The 21,150-nt window shown below is 33.5% G+C and overlaps 1 protein-coding gene across 1 annotated transcript; it reads right to left on the reverse strand.

The window, feature by feature from the left end:
* Positions 1-1,518: 1,518 nt before the first annotated feature.
* On the reverse strand, positions 1,519-17,790 carry LOC132716146 (uncharacterized). Its single transcript, XM_060699344.1, has 10 exons — positions 17,575-17,790; positions 16,738-16,796; positions 14,943-15,024; positions 10,125-10,262; positions 7,542-7,706; positions 6,307-6,365; positions 5,864-5,918; positions 3,723-3,908; positions 2,802-3,125; positions 1,519-2,606 (listed from the first exon to the last, which is right to left on the reverse strand). Exons 1-10 carry the CDS (start codon positions 17,762-17,764, stop codon positions 2,584-2,586), a joined length of 1,281 nt encoding a protein of 426 aa, XP_060555327.1. The 5' UTR covers positions 17,765-17,790; the 3' UTR covers positions 1,519-2,583.
* Between the last annotated feature and the right edge of the window lie 3,360 nt (positions 17,791-21,150).

A 21,150-nucleotide genomic window follows, 5' to 3' on the forward strand; every position in this document is an offset into this window, starting at 1 on the left:
AAGGTCACTATTACATTGGTACTGAAAAATATGTTTCCACGCATAACTTAAGTTCCATTTGACCCACAATGTTCAAACTTCATAGGATGATTGTCCATATTGGGTAGAAGACCCCTGTTGATTTTGGGGTCAAAAGGTCAAAGGTGAAGGTCACTATTACCTTGATACTGAAAACAGTTGCCGGAGCATATGTTAAGTTCCATTTGGCCCACGATGTTCAAACTTCATAGGATGATTGTCCATATTGGGTAGAAGACCCCTATTGATTTTGGGGTCAAAAGGTCAACGGTTAAGGTCATCCTTACTAAAAAAAAATACTTTCGGGCATATAATGCTCCGCCTAGCGGTGCTCTTGTTAACTTTGTCTTCTTATCTGTAATGTGCGAGCTTCATAACATGTGATACCCTTTCGGAATTCCATTTTGTTTGTTTCCACCCATTGTTTTCTCGTTTAGGGCACACGCATTTTTTGGTTGTGGACCATATGGAATGGCACTTACATGTCACATTGAGGTTTCCATTATAACCGCCGTTTGAAAACATCTGCGGATGTTTATAAATTCAAAATGTTACCATTTCATGTTTAAACTTGCATTTTCCATTACCGTCCATAAACAGGCACAATCAAACCGAGCCTGCAACATTTTCAAATTTGTCGTTTTGGGCTTTCTTTAGGGATTTTAATTTTCTCTATTTTTTTCCTTAATGTCGCCCTGCATGGGAATTTATCAGTACAGTTTTTCACGAGAGAATCGAAACTGTATGGTTTCCCTTCAAGTCTTGCTTTGATTAACTTATTGTCTTTTGCCAGGACATATATACATATAACTATGTATGCCAATTTTGATTTAAGTTGCATGGGGGGGGGGCATAATCATGTCGTGTCATGTCACCCTCTCACGTAAAAAAACAAAAATACTTGAAAGCATTTTTGTTTGTAACTTTTATTTTGTCAGCATCTCTAAATGGTGTCTTTGACAAGTTCAAACTTTAATAGAAAAAAATCTAGACCGATAGAAAACCACTGTATTACATATTTTATTTTTGCTTTATGGAACTTGCTCAGAATGTCCGCCTTTGGTCAAAAATCGAAAACAGGTGAGCCGGCTTCAAAAATCAGGTACATGTAGGTAATATATTAAAATCACACAAAATTATATTACTTTTGATGTTTCTATTTTTATCGAATCTTCATCAAATATGTATTGATGACGTCTGGACAATATCGATCGTGGATTATCTGGGATCAAAAATAGGACACCAAATTAAATCAAAGAAGCTTGTGTAACACACTAGAGACTTCTTTGCATGATGAGTGGCGGCATCAATCAAAAGAATATATTTATCTTCTTTTCATCTTAGATATATGCTCTCCTACTATGTGTTCTTGAAACTGGAGATTTCATGATTAAGTTTTAGCTTTTGTGACCCCCCCCCCAAAAAAAAAAAGCTACTTGGGACCATTAACTTAAGGAAGGAAATCAAAATTATGTACACTCTAGTGCTTATAGAATTTTTTTAAATTTTTTGTATACAAAAAGTGTATGATAGAAATATAAAAACAAATTATTTGTCAATGAAATGTGCTCTTTATGTTCTATATTGACTTCTAAGAGAACAGAAATAAGTCTAAATACAAAAAACAACAACAACCAAAAAAACTTACCATGGAATACATTTGTCTATATAAAAAAAATATCTTAGAAATATGACTTATAGTGTGTATAACACCTGAAGATATGATGAAATAAAGGAAATCGGGGGAACTAAACATAAATTTAATAATTTCTTTCAGGATTATATCCCCATACTGCCAGTTTAAATCGGGACAACTTTTCAGTCATCCCTTAGTATTACTTTACTTTTCATCAAGATTGTTTGTCTCGTTACTGAACTCCCAAGCACTTGTTCGCATTGACTACATTAAATGGCAACAATGTCAATAATGGAATTAGAAAGCAAAAAAATCTTTATTCTAATAAAAATATCTAAAATGCTTCTCTGCTGCAAATGAAACCTGTAAACTATACGATTACCTAAAAATAAGTTTTAATTGTTTATTACTGTATGCACGGATTTATATTGCTGTCAATCTGAAGTTGAATTATCTAAAATTTCAAGATACGGAAGTAATAATATAATATTATATGACACTCTTAATGTGGTACAAATAGATTTTGTAAACGGATTGAAAAGTGGCAGTAAAATTTCTAACAACTAGAAATAAGACAGTTCAGAAATGTTTGGAAACAATGCATATTTATAATATTTATTGTTTTCTCAGAGAAAAATAGATTGCTTAATTTCTCTGTCAGTTAGCTGATGGAAAGTGACTGTACCATGATACTATATTTTGTAAGCTGGTGGATGTTGTTACTGTCGTAGTGCTGCCATTGATTTATTTTTAAAGAATTTAGACGCTTTAGTGCAGATCTGTCAAATCGAAGTTACAAATTTTTTAATGATGATGAAAAAAAAGTGAAATCGAAAAGGAAGTTTAAAAAAATGGTTTTCACAAATCCTCTCTCAAAAATCTGGTAGAAAAGTCTTCGTATGCTTTGGTATCTGGGGCAACGGCGTGTCTTATCTGTTGCCAACCTTTTTCTCTGTAAAATATATATACATGTATATAGCAAAATAAGTTTTAAGTACATCGTAACGCTTGTGTTAAAATGCAGAATATTACGTTTACTTATTTAGTTACACCTGGCAAGTTACTCGCTAGTAATAGTTCAATAAGACACTTTTGAAAGCATACTGGTTATAAGTTTAAAGCTTAAAAAGACCGTGCAAGCAATTACCGTTTTCATTGGATTTCCAACTTGACCGTTTTTTGATGATTATCTTCCCGAGTAACGCTAGGATAAAAATGCCAGGAACAAATAATCCACTTGCAGTGACAAAAACATTGCCTGATTTCTTTGTTATGACCTTAGGTTCTTCGTAACCATATATCATTTGTTTGAACAACAAGCTGCCTGGTAATGATGTCATATCCGCCTCGTTTGCATATATGACGAGTTCTTCTGTTTCAAACTTCACTTGAAGCTGGTAAAAATATTTAGCCAATTCAGTTAGATTATCTCTGTTGACGAGATCAAACCCTATCTCCCATATTAAAGTATCTGAAAATTAAAATAATGATATAGAATAACACTCATTTAGTTCAGATAGTAATGGAAAATATAAAGTAATTTTAACCGACGTGCTACGAATTATTTTCATTTTTATCTTGGTTGGTTGATGTCATAGACTAGTGTCTTCTCGTGGGGTAGACTTTGGCATATAAAAGACCCGATAGCTTAAAAAAATAATCATATTGTAAACGGGGAAGGCAGTAAAGGCCCAATGCTTTTTACTTTTCATGTTTTAGTTTCTAAAACGAAACTCATTTGCCAATTACCTGAGCTATCTCTTTCAAGTATTGAGATTTAGTATTTTATATAGAAGTGAAATAGATCTACTACTTTGTTTAAATTCTCTACTTCTATGACAAATAATTTCACATACGGCGCTACAAGTGCTCTAAAACCATTATTTAAACATTATGAAAATTAGTTTTGCCATTTGTAAAAAAGGGAAAAAAATCGTTCCAGAGTTAAAACTTTAGTCTTCTTTGTTAATCTAAATATTTCATTATATATGAAAAGATGAAAAGTATTCCTAAAGCAACGAAATTTCGACTTGGATTAAAATTTGAGAAACCATATACTAAATCATACCGAATGGTACAATTTGGAAATTGTTGACTTGTTCCAGTGGACATCCAATATTATCAACCATCTGGTATAACATGTCGAGTTTCACAACATCAGTTAAACTAATATTCACTTCACGACCTTTTACTAGGAGGCTTATACGGATTAAGTCGGTGTCGTCTGCTAGTGTTTTAACTTTAAGATGTCCAACTGAAAAATTTACAAGACATAATCTTATATTGCTCTTGCAGCAACATGGTAAGTTTGCGAAAAAAATTTCAAAAGCACGTACTATGGGCAAAGACAAATAGATCGGATCTGAATCTATGTAACTTAGCTTAAATTATATCATGTTATCATCTTCTGCCGATGTGTCAATAAAGCACATTTTCTAATAAAAAAAATGACCTGGAGAATGTTATTGATAATTACATAAAATATTATATCAGTTTACTCCTAAAATTATGCTATGACCTTACAGCCTTCCCCAACTATTTTTATTTTTCAGAAAAAGACACATTACCATTTAAGTCATATAGCTATTGAAATTTGAACTAGAACTAATACTAAATGTGATAAATAGCTCACTCTATGCCCACCCCTGCAAACAGCTTTTCACTTCGGGCAGTTTGATGATGTTGTTCAACATTACAATGCGTCCAATCAAATTTGTGCACAAATTACTAGTTGTATTTTTGTTGTTGTTGATTTACAGAATTTAAATACATTTTCAAATTTGCCCTTCAGGGTCAAGGACAAGTATGTTCAAGGTCACACACCACATGAAGGGTTTTTCCAAAGTGATTTTATGTCTAAATAAAAATCAAATCCATTTATTTATAACAAAGATTGAACAATTTGGTGAAAATGGCCCTCGAGTTCATAATGTCCTTCGGGCCTGCGGCCCTCAGGCCATTATGCACATCTTCGGGCCATATCGCATAATGGCGAGCAGCAACCAAGTATTAACCTCTAAATAATGATTTGACCTTATTTGTCAGTCATTTTACTTGCTCTGCATGGTAATTTTTGGTTAAGTATAAATGGAATTCGTTAATGAATAATATAGTTATGACAAATTTCAGGGGAAAAACCAATAGTTTTATCATTAAAGTCAAGGTAATGTAAAGGTAAAAGTCAGTTTGACATACTTGAAGGATTGTTAAAATATTTTGCACAAGAATGAAAATAATATATCCAATAATTACAAAGTAATGACCAATTTTAGCAAAATTTAATTATTTGACCTTGAATGTCACGGTGATTATAAGGTCTAGTAAAACTAGAGTTGCTCAATATAAGGTTTTATGCTAAGTGTTTTTTTGTCCATGTATGACTCAAATCCATCTTTAAAAAAACAAAATTATGGCTTATTATAGCAAACAGCAATAATTTTACCATAAAGGTCAAGATCATGTAAAATTTCAAGGTAAAATTCCTTTTGTAATATGAATTAGCTTCTTAAATATGAATAAGCTCGCCAAGAGAAAGTTCGGCTGTATCACCCACAGTTTGAGTGATTGACGTCAAATAAAGATTATGCTCATAACTATGTCTCATTTTTGCGTGTTTTCCTGTATCGGTACGTTGTTTTGTCATACTGAACGCTTTGATACGAAAATGATGTCTATTTGACGATACTATAATAGCGTCGTTTTAGTGAATTTTGCGAATTAAAATATCACAATAGTTTTTTTTTTCGTGAAGGCCCCTCTAAAAGGTCGCAATCAAGCCCAAAATAAGAATGATATTAATATTGTAATGTTAGAATATCATATAAATCCCACTTGTAGGAGGATAAAAATAATACGGATTTTGCATGCACTTGTTTTATATTAATTCTAAACATGGCAAATAAAAGCCTGTAGCAAAGACATATGAGCCGCGTCACGACAAAACCAACATAGTGCGTTTGCGACCAGCATGGATCCAGACCAGCCTGCGCATCCGCGCAGTCTGACCAGAATCCATGCTGTTCGCTATCAGTTTCTCTACTTGTAATAGAGTTGGTAAGCGAACAGCATGGATCCTGATCAGACTGCGCGGATGCGCAGGCTGGTCTGGATCCATGCTGGTCGCAAACGCACTATGTTGGTTTTGTCGTGACGCGGCTCAATTATATTTATTAAGATGCTTAAAGTAATCAGTAATCAATTATACTTAACCTATGCAATCTTTTTTCTGAAGACAGAGTGATCGTTCCATCGATATACACCAAACCTGAAGTATTTGCACAAACATCAAATGGAATCGCTTACGATGGAGTCGAACAGGCTTAAGTTTTTCATTAAAGTGCAGTTCACATATAAAAACCTCACCCAAATTCTATTTTTCTTCCTTCAAACTCAACTTTCATAATTATAACAGTACATGGCAAATATAATATTTTGCATTCATTTAGTTTTTCTGGTATATCCAGGTGTCTCGAGTTCCACTCAAACTTTAAATGACAACAAATTATGCAAAATTAAAGCCGAGGTTTACAACATTGTTATTTACAACTTGTACGGTAAATGATCCTCCAAAGAAAACAAATTTTAAGAATTACTGGCTATACTAATGGAATGTTCCGATCATACAGTTTTTTATTTCAACATGTCTGACTTACCTCATTTTGTTCACAGTTAAAGCATCCGTTATCAGCTATATACATGCCAATAGGTTTATCTGAAAAGAGACATGTTTTGTTTAAAAGATTAGAGTAAGATATGCTCGACGCCATAAAAAAAATACCATTTTTTTACGACGGTCACATACCAACAAAAGTCACAAGATAACATGCAGTTGACAAGCATCAGCAACGCCCCTTTTGATGCCGTACCAGCGAATCTCTTGAAACGTCTCATACCTTTCAAATACGTCTACAGACGTGTACCAGAAATTGTCCATTCCATCGATACACATACCAAGTACTGCCTCGATACATCATCACTTTCAATTTATTTAGAAGACACATACGCATCATCGTGCCAAACTATACAAAACCTCTAGATATACACTAACAAAACCCCCTAAGATAGCACATACCACCCAACCTCTAGAGAGGACACGCCAGCCAACGCTTTGAGACGACAGATACCAGGCAACGCCTATAGAGGGCACATACCAACCAACACCCTTAGGCAAAACAGCTAGAGACGACATATACTTGCTAACTCCTAAAGACGACACATATCAGTCAGAAGCTACAGACATCACATACCAGCCCGTATCTAGAGACGCCACGTACCAGTCACTGCGTAACGTTAGACGACACATACAAGTCAGCGGCTACAGATGACACTAAGCAGCCAGAGGCTAGAGGCGACACATAGCCTGAACATAGAGAAAAGACATGGCAACCAATGCCTTAAGAGGACAAATACCAACCAACGAATAGAAACGCCATATACAAGCCGACGAGACATACTAGCCAACGCGTTCTATACGACAGAGCTAGCCAATATCTTCAAACTGCAAATATAAGCCAATCTTACACAGTCTCTAAACAACAAACTAGTATTCAAGCCTAAACCGCTAAATAACGTACAGTACGCCAGCGAAAGCGCTACATACGACACATGCCAGGAATCACATGCAAATATATGCCAACGCCTGATGGCGGCCATCGTTGGGTACCCACGACCGAACCATTAACATTTATCATGTTTATATGTTACATCTTAATCAACTGTGGGTATCCGACGATGGATGGCGGCATATACAATCAAATTTCTTAACATATATCTGAATAATACAATCTCTTTCTCAAAATTGATTTTTAGCTCATCTGGAGACATACAGCTTTAAATATCAACTATTTATCAATTACATTACATGTACATTGTATTTAATCATTCTTACCTTGATCCAGATATTTTTTAGTGTAAGTACCTTCTACCTTCCTTATTTCTACGTCATTTATACGTATTGAATCTTGATTGAAAATCTTTTCGTCTACCTTTTTCATACTCTCAGTCCTGGTAATAGATGGCGCTATATAAAGGCCAATCCCTGTTGTAGTCCGTCCTGGAAAACATCGGCATGACCTACATTACATTTTTTAAATTCAAAATTGAAATAAAGAGATCTGTATGTAAAGTCATCATACAATTGTCATTTAGAAGATATTGCCATGCTACGTTAATACATTATTCTATATATACTCTGTATTAGTCATGAATGAACCGATAGCTTCCTTTTATAGAATATTTTGTACACAAGTTACAAAATATCTTTTAACCAATTACTTCATGAGCATTTTGTGAAAAAATGGCATGTGCAATAACTTGGCTAAAGAATCAACAATCGACATTCAATGTCTAGCTAGACAATCAACATTCAGCTCAAAATTCAATCTATAATAATAATCAAGGAATGCTCATAGTGAATGTTGAGCTAGACAATCAACAATCAGCTAAACATTAAAAATGCTTTTGTCGAGCTAGACAATCGACATTCAGCTCAACATTCGATCTATAAAAATGATCGAGGTTTTCTTAAAGTGAGTGTTGAGCTAGACAATCAACAATCAGCTAGACAATCAGAAATTGCTTATGTTGAGCTAGACAATCGACATTCAGCTCAACATTTGATCTGTAATAATGATCGAAGTTTTCTCAGAGTGAATGTTTAGCTAGACAATCAACAATCAGCTAGACATTCAAAAAATGCTCATGTCGAGCTAGACAATCGACATTCAGCTCAACATTCGATTTATAATAATGATCGAAGTTTTCTCAAACTGAATGTTGAGCTAGACAATCAACAATCAGAAAGACATTCGAAAAATGCTGATGTCGAGCTAGAAATCGACATTCAGCTCAAAATTCGATCTGTAATAATGATCGATGTTTTCTCAAAGTGAATGTTGAGCTGGACAATCAACAATCAGCTAGACATTCAAAAATTGCTTATGTCGAGCTAGACAATCGACATTCAGCTCAACATTCGATCTATAATAATAATCAAAGAATTCTCAAAGTGAATGTTGAGCTAGACAATCAACAACTAGCTAGACATTCAAAAACTGTTGAAGTCGAGATAGACAATCGGCATTCAGTTCAACATTCGTTCTATAATAATAATCAAAGAATGCTCAAAGTGAATGTTGAGCCACACAATCAACAATCAGCTAGACATTCGAAAAAATGCTATGTCGAGCTAGACAATCGACATTCAGCTCAACATTCGATCTGTAATAATGATCAACATTCACTTTGAGCATTCTTTGATTATTATTATAGATCGAATGTTGAGCTGAATGTTGATTGTCTAGCTAGACATTGAATGTCGATTGTTTAGCCAAGTTATTGCACATAAAAATGGCTGTTTTCATTGAAAAGTCTCCCGTTACAAGTTCAAATTGCTATAAAACTATAAAAACCGCTTCAATACTAATCAAACTTGGCACAAATGTTGACTGGACCATTACCTTCTTAAATTTCCTGTTAATATGGCAACGAGGGGACATCTCAAAATTGCCAAAAACTACTATTTTGCGTTGATTTTTTTCCATCAAAATTGACTTCAAAGTGCTGCAACTTCTCTCTCAATGGTGGATTGAGATAGAGTCAAAGACTTTTCAGCGTGAATTAAACGTTACCTTATGATCGACCTGGGGTCATTTTAGCCTCTCACAAGTCCAACATTTTCTTGGCGATAAGGGGTACTACCGCCCCCTTTTAAAACCCCCCAAACAGAAGGGGACACATTCCCCTTCTGGCAACCCCCTGATGTATCTTTTGGCGCCGAAAAAGTGTTCACTTTTTTAAGCAACATTTTTTAAACAAAAATAAGTGTTGGGGGCTAAATAAGGCATTTTTTAACCATTTCAGACAACAAATAGGGGGGGGGAGTGAAAAAGGCTTAAAAGGCGTGTACATCGGGTAATGTGTTAATGTGACTTAACCTTATTTTCTTAAGATTTTTTGTATGTTTTTTACGAGAATTAGACGCAGTTTTGGCAGTATTTTGGCGATTGGACCAACTTAACAGCTTTCCTTGATAACTTTCCAGTCAAAACCACATAAGTCTAAGACAGACTACTTTTTTAATCAGTGAGACAAAAGATTGTTGGAATATATATCCGAGATATATTGCAGCGAAGAATTATCGCCATGCACAAGCGAACCGTACTAAAAAAAAGAGATGCTCTCCCTACTGAGCTAAGCGGAAGCACTTTGAATTTTAGTTTACTATTTTCGAACGACTAATCGAATTCATATTGATCTTATTGTGAGAACATCAAGTTTTATGTAATATGTGGCGAAACGACCAGGAAACACATAAAGATTGAAATGACGGATCAGAGGAAAAGCACTAGACATTACATATGCCATACTCTATCATATTATATAACCTGTCAAATAGATATTTAAAGACATCAGTGTTTCAAATGTTTTCCTTAATGTTTCTGTGAAAGGTCTTAAAGACATCTAAACTTACCAGAGTCAAACAACTCAGCCTTGATTGAACCTTTACAAAAACCATGCAATTCTTCAAGCGTCTGTTCCACAGTAGCCATAGCGAATTCAAGACCCTTATGGTCAAACAACATCAGTTGACCAACTGCCAAAAGGGATGCTGTAAATTACATGATAATTATTGAGCCGCGTCACGACAAAACCAACAAAGTGTGTTTGCGACAGACCATATAATGAAATGGATTAGCACATTATTTAGACTGCTTAAACATTATAATTTAAACCGCATTACAAATATCTCTTTAAAAGTGTCAACTTAATGCCCCAGAAACGAATATTATTTTCCTTCTTTACAAAGAATAAGCATGAGTTTTATAGCATTTTAATAATGGTTTAGCGTATGTAAGTTGCTTATCACCTGAATAATTAAGCACCGAATGTAAATATTTTGTCATAAAAGTAGCAAAATGTAAACAAAGTATTATTTTGACTTCCATACAAAAAACTTAATCACTACAACTGTACACAACGCTAAAAGAAACATAAACAAAATATGGTTCAGGTAATTGGCCAATGAGTAACTTACTGTAAACTACAATATGACACCAAAAATAAAAACCTTTCCAGAAATAAAAATAAAAACATTTCAGGACATAATGAGCATTTAAGCGTAAAATTTTTGACTGCCTATTCTTTTTTCATACTTTTTAAAATTTCTTACCATATACATGTATGTATTGTTATTATATTATAAATTTGAATTGTGAAAAAAAGACACAATGATATCTATTTCTATTTTATTACCCTTCCAGATTTTCTAGGCCCTTTTTGATTGGATATTGATCCGCCGAAAGAAATTGAAATTACCGAGCCAGACGGGTAATATACACACTAAATTTCCCCGTTGGGTACCCCACGTTGTAAACAACATGCGCTGTAACACCGCACTTTGGGGTCAAACGCACTTTGGGGTCCGACCCCAAAGTGCGTTAAACTTCGCACCGGACTTTGGGGTCCAACGCACTTTGGGGTCAAAATCGAGAAATTGACCCCAAAGTGCGTTAATATGCTACATATCAACGCACTTTGGGTTCCAGAGGTCTAAAGGTGTCATCTGATTTCTGCTTAAATACTGAGTACTGACTTATTTTCGATCGGCGACATTGAAATATTTGAGGTGGAGTTCAAGGTGGCAGTCAATACTTTATGATGCTTAAGTGATAAAAGTTTCATTAATTTTACCACTTGAAATATCTAAAAATTGTGTTCATATAACAAAATTACGGTGGCATAAACGTGACATTTGCATTTTTTTTAGTTTTGCATACATATTTTTTTCAGTTTTGCATACATATTTTTTTTCAGTTTTGCATTCATATCTTATTTTAGTTTTTCGTACATATTTTATTTTTGTTTTTCGTACATATTTTAGCCATTTTTAGAATCGGCCCAGTCGTTTTCGGCCGGGCAAGTCTGGTTTCGGCCGACCCTTTTCGGCCCATTTTTTTTAAAATCATATGTATTTTATATAATTATTGTTTTTATTATTATTATACTATTATACGTATTAGTGTCTGTTTGGAAAGGGCTGTTGATTGGTGATATCAGTTATTATTCCATGAATATGCACCACTCAACCCCACCCCCTGAGAACAGCGGGGGGCATTGACTTTAAACCAAGCCGACCAATGGTAAAATCTTCGCCCTGCCTTATGCTCCGGAACAGCGCAAACATCAAAACACGATTCTTTTTTAACCCGCACTCCCCCGGGGGCAAGGGAGGTGGTATCAAATGACTGGTGTATTAGAATATTGCACAATAAAGGATCTAAATAGGTCCTTATATTCCACTGATTTAGAAAAAATGCTTAAAGCTTTGAAGGATTTTTATGAAGCTTGTGTCAATTCTTTAGAACATCCAGATAATGTGCAGAACTTATATGCCAGGTGTGCCGGCTCAAGGTCGGGTCAAAGGATTAAGACTTAGGAGTTAACTCCTAAATCCCATGAAGGATTTTAAGGCACCTTGTGCCAAATGTTAATCACATCGAGACCATAGCAGAACCATTCTTTGTGTTACCGCGGACTATATGTATACTAAAAGGTGTTGTTGTTTTTTCTGATACCACCAAAAATGAAAATGTTGGTATTTGCAGGGTACTGTAATTTAAAGATAGCGAAGTGTTTAAAAATGGTGTTTTACAAATGGCGTAATTGTCCAAACCTCTACTTTGCAAATGGCGTCATGTAAAAATATGTACGAAAAAAAAACAAAAAAAATATGTACAAAAAACTAAAATAAAATATGTATGCAAAACTTTAATTAAATATGTATGCAAACTAAAAAAGAATATGTATGCAAAACTATAAAAACAAGTATGTATTCAAAACTATAACAAAAATATGTACGACAAAAAAAATAAATATGTACGAAAAACAAACAAAAAAAATCCAAAAAAATGCAAATGTCTCTTTTATGCCACCGTTCAAAATACTCTAGTACAGAAATTGTGTATTCCTAAAATTAAAAGATGCTGCGAAAAATATCCCGTTCTGTCAGTCATTTACTTGATAACTTTTGGTGCCATATTGAGCCCCATTTTAAATATGTTGGGAATGAAATAAAATGCAGTTAATATTTTTTTCCAAAGAACTATAAATATACTCTATTGCAATGTTCTGGTGAAACATCAAGTTTTTCGATCGGACTATAAATAGTGATTTTTACAAATACATTATTAAGCTTATCAACAAACTTAAGGGTTTTTGTAAGCTCCGTAACAACCGTTCGCCAGAGGCTTTTTTTAATGGGAAATCTTACATACTTCTTTAGAAAGAGCAAACATGAATTTTATAATGTTAAAATAATGGTATCAGAGAAATGTAAGATGCTTGTTACCTGAATAAAGTAGCGATAAATGTGAAATTATTTGTCATAAAAGTAGTCAAAACAATGTATAGTATTTGACTTCCATATAAAATACTAATTTACTATAACTGTACTCACCATTGCCAAAAAGCAACAGATGAAAAAGATGGTTCAGGTAATTGGCCAATGTGCATTTTTTCATCATATAGAAGAACATCAAAATAAAAAAGCTTTTAAGAAAAACAAATAAAAAAGCATAATGGGACTTTAAAACGTTTTTTTAACCCTCGGGGGGGGGGGGGGGGGTTGATACCCCACAATCCCCTCTATACCTTCAGTGAGAATTTTACATTATTCTGAAGCTCCGCTCTTAATGTGCGACTACTTAAATAGTTGATATTTTTAGGACTACTACCTAAAGTCGCATCTACACCTAGTCAAGTTTCTTATATGTCACATTTAGCTTAATAAATAGCTCTTTCAACATATTATCAGGCACATTTTTTTACTGAAATGTCTTACTAAAATTGCCCAGAATTTATACCTTTGTCTATGCTAAGACTATCATATTTCTATAAAATGTGTAAATAAAAAACGGGAAAATAATCCATTTAGCTAAAAACAATGGAGTTAATGAAAGGTGTACATTCTTTTAAAATAAATGGAAAATTTGAGAAAAAAAATATTTTAAGCTTAATAATTGATACAAATTCTTTATTAGGTGATTTATTTGGTGAAAGTTCTTCACTTACTAATCAAGACCATTTAAATCCCTATTGATTCTACTATAATCCAGGGCACATGTTTTGCGTCTATTTAATACCTTGATTTTTGTTTACCATTCGCTTTGACTACAATATATTATTTAAAACATAATGAACATTAATTTTCTATGACCCCAAAGTGCGGTCGTTTGCCTGATGTTAAAAAATACATATGTACCTGTTTAACGCACTTTGGGGTCGAAATTGGACCCCAAAGTGCGTAACGCACTCTGGGGTCGGACCCCAAAGTACGTAACGCACTTTGGGGTTGGACCCCAAAGTGCGTTTGACCCCAAAGTGCGGTGTTACAATGCGCTGTGGCATCGCATCGCATCGCGTACGGTTCGATTATACTCGGTGTAAATTCTAATATACAAGCACATTTTAACTGCAAAATAAATAATATTTACCAAAATAGAGTAATGTAAAATATTCTCATCAGAATTGAAAACAAAAATGACCTCGTCAAAGCTTGATATAAATTACAAAAAATAGTCTTCAACAGACTACTCCTTTTCTCTTGTTTACATTCGTTAGGTACCAAAGCAAATACGTCATGTATTTATGTGACGTCATGCTGTGGTGAAGGGGTACCCTAAAGGGAATCTTATTTAGACGTTTCATTCGAAACAGCAATAATTTATTTTATCATAGTCTTACTCGGCAGGGAAAGGGTAATAAAATCATTATTTTGGTTTTAGAGTGATATATGTGGATATATTACCTGCAAAGATAAAATATTACCCTCGCCTAACGGCCCGGGTAATATAAAATCTTAGCAGGTAATTTATCCACATATATCACTCTAAAACCAAAATAACATATAATATTGACGTTATGTTTGTTAATATATTATTGTATTATAGATGAATTATGCACAAATAGAAATAAATATTTTTTTTTCTCTTTTGTTCTTATTAGGAAACCTGTTTTATTGGATGAAGGTCATTCAAATACCATGGTCATACTTGAATATCTGAATATAACGTGCTGGTCCTTCATATTAATTTCCCCCAATTATCAGCTAAATTCTTTTACATACTCTATAACAAATAGAGAAACTGATAGCGAACAGCATGAATCGCGGATGCGCAGGCTGGTCTGGATCCATGCTGGTCGCAAACCCATTATGTTGGTTTTGTCGTGACGCGGCTCAAATAATCAAGTTATTGCAAAACAAAACTCTCATTAGAAACATTGTTCTTACCGTAAATGGTTTTGTAAAAGTTTTTGTCACACATTCCTATTCCGATGCATTCAGTAATTCCTCTAGCGTTTGTACACTTTTCCTATAACACCCAAGATAAATTTATCAACATTTAACTTTAACAACCATAATGTTCACGTGATCTTATGGTAATATATATTAAAAACCCAGCAACATTATAGGATATATCCACTCTGTACAATATCTCGCATATAATAAACGAACAAACGCATTTTACTGAATCATCTTCTTTATTTACTGATGTTTTTACCTTATTTCTTTCTGTGTGTAGTGTCCATACATTCGGTGTTGGCGACCCTTTTCTTGACCAACAAGAAAGATATGATACTTGTCTAGTTTTGTTATTGTTAACTTAACTGCCACAAATCACAAATTAGTCTTGATTTTCGACCAATGTAATTTTGATAATATGAAGCGCGAGGCAGCTGCATTTGACTGGGGCACTGGGATTCTCTTGGAAATGATAATATTAGTATTTATTCAAACTGTATTAAAGAAACGCTTTTTAAACAAAAATAGTTACTATTAGACAATCAGACACTCCATGGATGAATAACGCAATAAGGAAATGTGTGTATAAGGAAAAGAAATAGAACATATGATGGGCTAAAAACAAATAATGAAGCACACTGGAGTAATTATAAAATAGAGAAAAACAGAATCCCTAAAGAAAGCCCAACATGACAAAATTGAAAATATTGCAGGCTCGGTTTGATGGACGGTACTGGAAAGTGCAAGTTACCGTCCAAGCCCCCTAGCACCGGCTTAAGCAGAACTTATCATTTAAACATGAAAATGATGACATTTTGAATTTAGAAAGCCCTCTTTGCGTATATGGTAAAGTTGAAAATACAAAAACGCTATTTCCTCCGCTTCTTCTAGTACCAAGATGAACGAACTGTCCGTCAAAGAGTTTAAGTCAAATCACAATTGTCGCATTAAGTACTTTACTCTACAGCGATAATTCACTTATAACGTACGGATGCTCTAAATAGAACATTTGTATTACATATACATAAACATATACAAAAACACAACGATTTGATATATAATATTATTTTGCTTAGAAAAGAAAAAAAATCTTCTTGACTCCATAGTGGTAAGGTAACTTTCTTTTTCTATATTCTTCCTGTTTCTTTACTACTTCTTCAATCACATGTTCTTATAATTTCTTTTCATTGTCGATTTTTCTAACATTCTTATAAATTAGATTAAACGTTAAACTAAGCAATGTTTTTATGTATTAAATTAATTTCTTACATGTACTCATATTTTAAATCGAAGAGTCCATTTTTAAGTACAGTTATGAATCTTGAATTAGTTCATAAAAAGTAGTAAGTGAGTTTTTATAAAATCTTTTTAAGTTTCCTACTCATTCCGTAAATTTACTATTATGTACTTAATTATGTAAATGAAAAGATTACAAATTAAATTATTGTTTAAACTAATTTAAAAATTATATTTTACAAATCTCGCAAAAGCTTCAGCGGCCCTTTCGTGATTTATTTCATAACAAAATGTCACGCAGTAGAACCACCGACCGACAATGTAAAGAAGTAAAATCTCTTACTTGATTGACATGACAAATGCACGTGAATGACAATTAACTGATTTATAGTTAAAAACACTTACTACTGTCGTAAATATGATAATTTCTCATTGTAATGTCCAATGTACTGTTCAACAGTATGAAAATGTAGCGTTGTAAACTATAAATTACCTATATTACCAATGCAATTGTCTTTTTATCGGTTACAGAATTTATCATAATTACCTGGTGATCTTTGCATACTTTAACAATCACATGCTCCTTCTTAAATCTGTTTTCATTTCCTTCAAAATCAAAACAATTTACATGTAAAATACATTGTATAGTTTTTAGGATGAATAATCACGTGACATTGGTTTATGATAACATTATGTCACAACGCTGATTTACAAGGGTTTTTCCCAGTATATCTATCATTATGTTAATAATAAACATATACCATATTCTAGACAAATATATGAGCCGCGTCGTGACAAAACCAACATAATGGGTTTGCGACCAGCATGGATCCAGACCAGCCTGCGCATCCGCGCAGTCTGGTCAGGATCCATGCTGTTCGCTATCAGTTTATTTACTTGTTATAGGGTCTGTAAGCGAACAGCATGGATCCTGATCAGACTGCGCGGATGCGCAGGCTGGTCTGGATCCATGTTGGTCGCAAACCCATTATGTTGGTTTTGTCGTGACGCGGCTCATATGTCAATTCCAATGGTACAGAACACTTTCCAATGTGGCCCTTGTCCTATATCCGTTATGCTTGCAAAACTTATTTTGTGACAAAATGTTACCGAACCAAAAATCACCACATTCAAAACTTTCTGCAAGCGTAACTGGATGTGTGCAGGAAAAAAAGCAAATACCTTAAGTCATTAGCGGAGCGGTTATTCAATTTAACCGTAAACAAAAGGTACGTGACCACCCACCTAGTTTATTAAAGATAAATGGTGATGACAAAGATAGCAGCAATATTAATAAATATTATTATGCAACAAAACAACAAATGTATCAAAATTATTTTAACAATGATACTATCTATGAAGATGATAATAATGTAAAAACAACCTGTCCATGTGTCAACTTTGGAATTAAACGATTTCGGAAGAGGATAAACATTAGAGCCAGATAAACTAATTGAAGCACAGTTCTTGCAATTACCAGTACCACCATCAGTGCCTCCAGCACACAAATCATTACAAGGGTCGCTTACAAATATCTCTATGCTGTGTAACAAAGTGTTCATTTCGTGTTCCATATATGGTGGTAACGATAAGTATACAGTAGTTTCTGAAATATATATTGAACTTGAAAGATATAAGAATGAACTTTCTGCAGTTTCGAAATATTTTAACACTATCTGCAACCCTACCATATCAAATATTCTTAGATCAACATTTATATGTTTATTATACATGTATAATTATTAATGAAATATTGATGAAATAAAAAAGCATATTTTAATTTTCCGTATTTTCACTGGTGTCATTTCTAAACGCATTTCAAATATAATCGTAAGGTCAAAAAAAAAAGAGGAGAAAAAGTACAAAAATTATATATGATAAACAGAAAATCGCATAATAACATATAGAGGATGCTAAAGTGTTGTTTATTTTCTATAAATATGGGCTTTTTATCACTTATGGTATATATTATGACATTTCATCCGTGGCTAATACCACTCGTGATAATTTATCTTCTTAAATACAAGTCGATGAAAATTATATTCCGTATTTATAGACAAAATATTGAAGAGCCTATATATATAATCATGAGATATTCATCACGTAAGCCATAAGGTCAATTGTTTTTTTTATGATCAAAAACTTCCCATAATTGTTCTTATCATATCTGATTTAAAATCAATAGTCATACCTAAGCTTGAGTTCGTGAATTCTAAATCATAAATGTCACGTGATCTCAAGTCGAATGTTTCGAGAAGAAAATCGGCAAATTCGTTTTTAGTCAGCACAATTCCTTTTCTTTCTAGTCGATCATATTCTATGTTTAAATCGAATGTGACGATTGTTTTTAGGCCTGGTAAAATAGAAAATTTACTGTAACAAAATGTAATATGCTGAAGATTCTATAAATAATCAAATTTATATCGTCAACATGGAAATCTCAATAGGTGGTCAACACCACGAGTTCCATACAACGTTAAATGTGGCCATACCACGTGACTTTTCGGGCACAGTACACGCAGATTTTTCACGGATTCAGTTATGTTTTTTTGTTAATAACTTTGCTGTTACTCAACCAATTTTGATCAGATAAGGCACAGAATACCTGTAATTATATCAGATTCCCACGGTAAATCAAAACCTCTGAATACATTGGACATAGTCAATCATTCATTTTCTAAACAGTGAACAAGAAAGGACGGTTTGCATGATGTCGCTTGTTCTGATAAATGTCGGGCTATGAAAACAAAATTTTACTCGAATGTTCTCAAAACCCCGTTCATTAGTTTTAAAAACGTTGATTTACCGTGGGTAGGTACTCTTGCGCCTTATCTGACCTAACAACATGGTCATTGATAAACAAGAAGTATCTTTTAAAACGACACTCGACCGAAGTAAATCTGTTTAACATGCAGAATTATGCTATTTCTAAGTTTTCAATACAAAAAGTAATGTTAGCATTGCTTGTTTAACAATTACATGATAATCATTTCTTGTAGCTATTAAGAAAATACCCATATTGTGAACTTTGAAATTAAAATTATAGCATATTTATTTTGATGAATTTTCAAAGACGAACAACTTTTATTTAAGGTGTCCCTTTTACTTGTTTTACGTTTGACTTGAGAAATTTTGTTATCATTTACAAATTAACCTAAAACTTTAAAAAAAAAAAATATCCACATTCCTGTACATTTTATTTTAGAACTATCCTCTACATTTATTTTATAGTGGCAAAACTATCCCTTACATTTTATCATAGAGCTATCCTGAAAGTTATATTTGAGAATGGTTAGAACTATCCTTTAAATTTTGTTTTAGAATGGTAAGAACTATCCTTTAGATTTTATTTTAGAATGACCAATGAGATTCACTGATGTCAGTTTGTAATTTTAAATGACCAATGAAAATTCTTCTTATATTCAGTCCTTCCCTGTTAATTTTACAGGAAGTCAAACTGATAACAGACGAACTTCGTTCGCAAAACATAACTGAATCAGTGCGTACCCGAAAAGTCACGTAGTATGGCCACATTGAAAGTAATACGTGTACAATGCAACAAAGACACGGACCCAGCACATCCGCGCAACTTATAAAAAATCTCATTATTTATTCTTCAAATTGAGCTACTTATTTGTAATGAAGGTTTACATATATTTTGTCAGATATCATATGAGAGAATATGTACATTGTGCTAACAAGACTCAAGTCATGTAAAATAAAAATAAATTTATTTGGTTCAATTTATGCTTATCCCAGTTTTAATAAAAAATAATTTGATAAAAATCTACATTATATAATACATGCATAAGTGCCTACCGTTCCAATGATATGGTGTAACATCAAAATAACCACCGACAATATACATTGGATTTCCAAACACATCCACGTAGTTGTCACAATAGAAATTGCATACTTGAAATTGTTTCAATTTCCCCATAGATGAGATTATATCACGTGACCCAGGTCTTAACGCAAAACTGATAGAACTAGTATCAATGGTTTTATACACTGTAAAATTGATAAAAAAAGAGATTACTATCAATTGAAACGCCGAAATGGCTGCAATATGCCCGCACTAACTAATTAAATGAATACTTGAAATTTTAGACATTTTAATCAAAATGTTATCATACATTAAAGGAAACGAAATATTGCAGTACATTCGTTACAGAAGATAGAGTATTATCATTTTTATATAAGCACATGTACTTAAGAATCTGCGTAATTATCATAACCCAGTCTGCCAGACTACAACGCATTCGATTTCCTGTGCAATTATCGTGACCCAGTCTGCCAGACTACAACGCATTCGATTTCCTGTGTAATTATCGTGACCCAGTCTGCCAGACTACAACGCATTCCTTTGTAATTATCGTGACCCAGTCTACCAAACCATAACCAAATGGACTTTATATGTTATTCTAAGAGCTCGCCTCGCGAGGCCTGCGGACTTTCCATGTTATATTTCCCCCTAATCAATTTGCTCATCTATCACTGTTGTGCCATTTGACGAATTTTCGTGCACTGTACTTTGCGTGATACGTGTTTGAATACCAGTAAGACGATGAGGATGTTATTCACTGGACAGACATATTTTATGATATAAATTAGCTGCATAAAGAGTTGCTATATCTTTTAGGTACAATTATACATGTAAATACAATATATCAATACTAAACTACAATATAAATAGTAAACAAACATATCGATGGGTGTGCCTTTAAACCAAAGATGTCGCTTGGATAAAAATCCATTTCATGTTGAAGGAAGTCTTCGACCTTTTGCAGAACAGCATCTTTTGTTAATAATTCCAAGAGACTGGAACTTATTCGTAGATGAAATTTTACTTCAGTTGCTGAAATAAGACAGTATAAATGATGTACTACTACCTTGCAATTCCCATTTTATAGCTTTAATTTTCATATGATATATGTATAATTGTACATATCTGTTCATG

Source organism: Ruditapes philippinarum, unplaced genomic scaffold (genome assembly GCF_026571515.1).
Source record: "Ruditapes philippinarum isolate M1 unplaced genomic scaffold, ASM2657151v2 ctg128_1_1_1_1, whole genome shotgun sequence".
NCBI lineage: Eukaryota > Metazoa > Mollusca > Bivalvia > Venerida > Veneridae > Ruditapes > Ruditapes philippinarum.

Bases quoted from the DNA above. Each gene is read 5' to 3' on its own strand.
- LOC132716146 (XM_060699344.1), bottom strand. From the start codon at position 17,764: ATGGAACACGAAATGAACACTTTGTTACACAGCATAGAGATATTTGTA. The intron at 7,707-10,124 runs GTAAGTTTAGAT...GATGTTTTCCAG, and splicing joins GGCTGAGTTGTTTGACTCTG to GACGGACTACAACAGGGATT. The intron at 6,366-7,541 runs GTAAGAATGATT...GTCTCTTTTCAG, and splicing joins TAAAAAATATCTGGATCAAG to ATAAACCTATTGGCATGTAT.